This window comes from Cornus florida, unplaced genomic scaffold, assembly GCF_030987335.1.
Source record: "Cornus florida cultivar Cherokee Brave unplaced genomic scaffold, ASM3098733v1 CherokeeBrave_3.0.0_Hap2_Chr07, whole genome shotgun sequence".
NCBI classification, from domain to species: Eukaryota; Viridiplantae; Streptophyta; class Magnoliopsida; order Cornales; family Cornaceae; genus Cornus; species Cornus florida.
In genome coordinates, this window is record NW_026775577.1 from 61,230,082 (window position 1) to 61,236,598 (window position 6,517).

Sequence of the window (6,517 nt, forward strand, 5' to 3'; positions counted from 1 at the left end):
AGGCTTATGGGTGATTCCTAAAGGTAAGATCATTACCAAGAAGATGGACATCCAAGGAGGAGGCATTTAGTAAAAAGATTTACAATAAGTGAGAACATTCGCTTTAGAGGAGAGATTTAAGGTTTACTCAAACCTTTGATGTAAGTATTCAATTTTTTAATTGAATGATACATCATATTTTATTTTTGCATAAAACTTAACTCTATGTGATGAATCAAGATCTATATATGAAAATTCTTCTGAAAGTTTTTGAAACTTGCACGATTCCCAACACCATTATGTTATGAAAAAAGAAAACTGTATTTAACAAGAAAACTGGAACCTTTATGCAGAGTCTTCAGCATGAATAAAGAAAGCAAAACAAAAGCTGAATTTATTACATATGGAGAATGTAATATCTGAAGAGGGAAAACTTACAACTCCCTGTTGAGAAACTTCGCAGCAATCAAGAGGGCAGAACACTATCAGATAATGTAAATGAAGTAGTCCGCATTGAAAAGGCAGAATTTACTGATAAAAAATGATTTTTTTTTTTTTTTTTCCTTTCTTAAATCGATCTTGATCACTGCATGGTCAAGACATAGTCTCAATCATGGAGGGAAAGACTCACTCTGTCCATCTCCGTCTTAATTCCGCGCATAACCCCTTGCCTGCCGTGTGGACGAGCTGCCTATGATCCCACGCATGATCCTCCCCTGCCTGTGTATGAGCTGCCTACGATTACATAGTGGTGCAACAAGCCAAAGCAAGCCTTTCCGTCCCAGAACACCAGCATAATGCAATTTCCACCAGAAGGGCATACAGGGTCTTCACCAAAGGTTTTACATCGAATTTTCTGAGCCATTATAATTGCTAATAGGAAAAAATAAAGAAAAGAAAAATCAAAAGAAACCAAAACAAGTTGTTGATGAAAATTATAATAGAAAGAAAAAAGAGAAAAAAATGTTATTAAAGGTGATTGAAGACCTTTAAAATGATAACTATAGCAGGAACCACACCTTGCTTTAAAACCCAGCTTGGCAATGCAGCACCACCAGCCTTATCTACAATGTCATAATCGATGTGAACATGTAGTGAAGTAAATCTACAACCACCTGAAATACTTGTGCAATAAACCAAGAAAATTTTCCAGAAGTACCATAATCAATGTGAACTTAGACGACAGTCTTTGGCATAATGGCTGGCTTCAGAGTCAAATATTTCACAAATGCTTCCCGATTTATGACATGATGAATTTCACGCACAGAAATTTTAAGGTGATTTAAGAATGTTGAGTCCATATGTTTTACATGTCTCATGAAGAGCTTTTATAAATAACCAAAAGAATACTACAATATTCACACTGATAGGATAAATAGAAAAAGGATTGCCTGCAAATGGAATTTACACTTCGGGTATGAACATGCAGGATAGCATGTTCCCTTGGGAATTATAGTTCCAATCCCACTTGCAAAAGGTACTTAAATGAATGAGCCGGGAAACAAAGAGAAGATGTGTACGAACGAGATATCCAGCAACAAGAAGAAGGAAAAGGATTGAATAAAGGAACTCTCGAACATTTGGCGATCTCAGATGTGTCATATCAATGGTGACTCATTATTTCGATGAATCATTTCTTCGGACAAAAGAAGATTATGTAAACACTTACTCGAAATCTCACTTATCCGATTCCATTGTGGAAGACAATTTTTTCTTAAGAATTCGCCATGATATATCTGATCCATGATGCAAAAAAAAAAAAAAAAAAAAATAATAATAATAATAATAATAATATATATTTCTAGAAGTGGCTACTTGTGCAGAATCACAGTGATGAAGAGTAAGAATGTGTAGGGGTGGCAAAAATCCCCAATCCGGTGGGGAACCGTCCCGTCCCCGCCCCATTTAAAACGGGTTTGGAGAACCGTTTACTTAAATGGGGTGGGAATGGGGGTTAAAAAAAAAAACCGGCCGGTTGCGGGGCGGGGGCGTGGGACTAAGATCCCTGCCCCATACCCGCCCCATAACTGCCCCGTTTAATATTTTAAATTATTAATTTATCTACCATATTAATATATTTACCAAATAAACCTTCACTCTCTCTCTCTCTCTATATATATATTGGAAGCCCTACACTTAACACTTCCATATATATATATGTATATATATGTGTATATGTGCTATGATTGTGTTTAAAAAAAAAATAATCGGTTATGAGGCGGGTGATGGGGCGGGGGCGGGGCAAGTGGGGCGGGGGCGGGGGCGGTTATGGGGATTAGAGGCAAAAAATTAACCGGTTATGAGGCGGTTTTGGGGGCACCAAAATTAAACGGGGGCGGGGATGAGGAATGGGAAACCCGCCCCAAACCGCCCCATTGCCATCCCTAAGAATGTGATTCATGTCTATCGCCGTTCAAAAGAGAAATACAAACTTCACCAAGCATTAGTTTTCCCTAATTGCAATTACACAAAAGAAGATAATAAAGCTCTGTAGTTGTGAACAACGAAGTGAATTGGGTACCATAAACTCATATAAATTCTTTGGGGATTACACAAATTGGACTCCTACATCACTTAAGCATCTGACATGCATCCTCAGAGCTTCAGTAGGCATTCCAAAAAAAGAAGTACCCAGCCTAGAATTTGCCTTTGGGCCCACTTCACATACTTTACAATAATTATTTTCCAATCCTGTAAAATATTCTGAGCTACAATGAAAATCTTAATCTAGCTATAGATAAATGATGTAAGGGTTGATATTTGAAGTTAGATTTCTGTGAGAACTACACACCTATCAAAATAGCAGCAGGTTAACATACCGGGAGGGCACCACCTGGGTAAAACAATGTGCGGTAATTATTATCAGTAAGTTAAAGACCAACACACCAACATATTCCTTTTCACAGTCTTTGATTAAAGCCCGTCAAGTAGAATTCCTACGTAGATCCAGGTATCCAGCCACAGTTTCTGCACAAAACTCGAAAGCAAGAAAGTGCTGACAGATCAGTGAAAGCAGGATCTGTTTGTTACCTGAAGCTGAACCTTTTGATGGTAAATGCAAAGGCATCTATTCTCATCCACTTTTTCGTTTTATATCTTCATATCATGTATGTATTGGGGAAATCTTCGTTGACTTCTACCAATAATCACGACAAGAACACGAACCATCCTTGAAATGGTGAAAACGTGTGACATCTCTCACAACAATTTCTCTTCCGACGAGTTTGGAGATGAATTTAATGGCAGTATGACAGTCATTGCAGACTCTAAGATTTTTCATTATCCTCAAAGTAGTGTTCTCTGGAGTATTTATAAGCCCAAATGCTATGGCAAGCTTTTCACTGTGATGTCTAAGAATTTGCTCCTTCACCTCTTCTTCAAGATCATGCAATACTGCTTCAGTGTTTGGAATAAAACCCATCTTTTTAATCTCCTTCCAGATTTTTTCAATCATCTGATAGATTGCGTCTCTCTGCGGGTGAAAGGCATCTTCAACCCCAAAGACATGGACTTTGTTTTCAATCTGAAGCCAACTAAATCCTTGGTCTTTCTTCACACCTCTATCCTTCATCGACTTTCTAATCTTAGCAGCATCCTCCCACTTTCCGCAAGCAGAGTAGACATTAGCAAGGGATGTATAGGCCCCACTGTTTTCAGGCTCAATAAGAAGCACTCTCTTTGCAGCAATTTTTGCCAACTCCACATTTTTATGAACCTTACAAGAAGCTAAAAGCGAACCCCAAGCAATAACATCCGGTTCAAATGGCATATTTTCTATGAAATTTTGTGCATCTTGCAGCAATCCAGCACGCCCAAACAGGTCAATCATGCAAGCATAATGGCTTGAGGTGGGTTCAATTCCATGAACATTTTGCATCAAATTATAATAGCTCCGGCCTTGCTCTACCAATCCCACATGTGTACAGGCAGAAAGTACACCAACATATGTAATGTGGTCAGGCTTAATACCAACTTCCAACATCTTCTCAAACATTTTTATAGCTTCTTCTCCAAGACCATGCTGAGCTAAAGCTATGATCATTGAAGTCCAAGAGACAGTATCTCTCTTCCAATGTATCAAATTGAATACCTGTCTTGCATTCTTAATACTTCCGGCTTTTGCATACATGGTAATTAAAGCATTGCTCACTGAAACAGATAATGCTTCCCCTGACCTTATGGCTCTTGCATGGATCTGTTTTCCATGATCCAAAGAAGCCAAGCTTGAACTCACATTCAAAATTGCTGCTAGAGTGTAGCTGTTTGGTTTTGGCCCTTGTCTAACCATTGATCTAAAGAGCTCAATAGCATCATCATTGAATCCATTCTGCACATAACCAACAATCATAGCTGTCCATGCAATGACATCGTGGTCCCTCAATGAGTCAAAGATCTTTCTGGCAGGATTTATATCCCCAAGCTTGATGTATCCATTCAGTAGGGCTGTTAATGCTACTACATTGAGATTTGAAGTCCCACTTTGCTCTAATATCTTTCGAGCGATTTCAACCCCACCAGACTTGGTGTACATGGAGATCAAAGCATTTCCAACAGGACCAGAAGAATCAAATCCGGTTCTTATAATGTGAGCATGTATTTGTTTCCCAACTTTCAAATCCTCAAGATTGGCAGAAGCCGATAGAACACTAGCCAAGGTAAAATTATCAGGCTTCAAAGAAAAATCCTTGAGCATTTTGGAGAATGTATATAATGCATCAAGATCAAATCCAAGTTGATTGTAACCTGCAATCATTGAATTCCAAGAAACTACATCTCTTTCAGTCATTTGCTCAAATTGGTTTAGAGCAAGATCAAGCTGACCAGACTGCATCTGCAACGAAAGCATAGTATTCCAGCTGGACGTGTTCTTCAATCTCATCCTATCGAAAACAATTTTTGCTGTCACCGGATCACCTGACTTTGCATACATGTTGAGGAGGGAATTTGCCACAGAAACATAGCTACTGAGCCCGAGTTTAACAGCAAAAGAGTGAACCTTCCTACCAATATCCAGTGCTTCAATGGCAGCAGTGGAAGCAAGAATATTAGTTATTGTGAACTGGGTTGGCAAAACTCTGCATGCTATCATCTCTAGAAACAATTTAATCGCATTTTCAAAGCAACCCATTTGATTATAACCCACGATCAGTGCAGTCCAGGAAACAGAATCAGGCTCAGGCATTTCCTCAAAAACGCGACGTGCTACATCCATCCTACCCTGTTTTGCATATGCAGATAAAACAGTATTCCAAGAAGAAGTGTTCTTAACAGGCATTTCATCGAAAACGTGGTGGGCATCAGAAACAGACCCAGTTTTGGCATAGAAATTGACGAGGTTATTCATCAAGAACACACCAAGGTGAAGCCCGGATTTGATTATTCGAGCATGAATCAATTTTCCAGCAAATGAGTCTCTGTTTCTAAGGGTTTGTTGCAGGAGAGATGCATAAGAATCCAAAGGAGATGTGAGAGATAGTGAGGTTGGAGCCTCCATTAGAGACCAACGAGGAAGACCAGTCATGTCATTCCATTTCATATTGTTTATGGCCAGTTTAGATACTCTAAACACAAGTTCATATTCAAGAAAAACAGTAGAGAAATTTAGAGGTTCAAACAATTGATTTGGCGGGAAACGAAGAGAACGGCATGGCTAAAACAGCAACGGTCGACTCATGACACAGAAAGTTGAGAGAAGCAAACTAGTGTTTAGTCTCTCTGTTTGGCGCATATAGCTTACAAAAAGGGAATTTTTTTGTTTTGCCCTCCTAGGAGAAAATGGATTTGTGGAGTTTCACCAAGAGAGATGAAAATAATTTTATCAATGAAAAATTGCTACCCTAGTCCATAACTCAACTTGAAATACTAGTTCGAATAGGTCCCATTTGAAACATGTTTAAAGATAAAATAAGACTTTATATAGTGTTTTAGGTCAAATAAATGGGTTAAATATGATTTTTTCTATACCATGTTTTAGAATTGTGTATTTTTCTTCTAGCATCGTTTTAAATCACAAATATATTGTTAGGGCATTTGTTCTTAAAACGTCCGTATCAATTATTGAGAGCGAGGTTGTGGCATGTGTGCAATCAAATAAATACTCTGATGACAAATGTTGCATAAGATGTTGGAAAACACTTATATATTATTTTATTACTATACAAAAAATTTCTGTATTTCAATACATTAATTTATTTAATAGTATAATAATAAAAGAAAATTTAATTAAAGAAGGAATTATATAATATTGAAAAATTAAACTTATTTATTTAATTCAATAAAAATAAATCTAATTAAAGAAAGGAATACTAATAATAATAATACAGTAATAATATTGAAATTCAATAAATTGAAATCTAACTAGAAAAGGAAAAATATAATATTAAAAAATTAAACTATTGAAATTCAATAAAAAGAAATCTAATCCGAGAAGGAAATAAATAATACTAGAAAATTTATTTATTTAATTTAATAAAAGAAAATCTAATTAGAGAAGAAAATAATAATAATACTAATAATAATAATAATATAGTAGTAGAAT

General features: G+C 36.8%; 1 protein-coding gene across 1 annotated transcript; it reads right to left on the bottom strand.

The window, feature by feature from the left end:
• Nucleotides 1-2,458: 2,458 nt before the first annotated feature.
• LOC132267257 (pentatricopeptide repeat-containing protein At2g22070) lies at nt 2,459-5,898 on the bottom strand. Its single transcript, XM_059768376.1, has one exon. The coding sequence runs from the start codon at nt 5,513-5,515 to the stop codon at nt 3,116-3,118; it is 2,400 nt and encodes a 799-aa protein (XP_059624359.1). The 5' UTR covers nt 5,516-5,898; the 3' UTR covers nt 2,459-3,115.
• Nucleotides 5,899-6,517: the final 619 nt, after the last annotated feature.

Bases quoted from the DNA above. Each gene is read 5' to 3' on its own strand.
- LOC132267257 (XM_059768376.1), bottom strand. From the start codon at position 5,515: ATGAAATGGAATGACATGACTGGTCTTCCTCGTTGGTCTCTAATGGAG.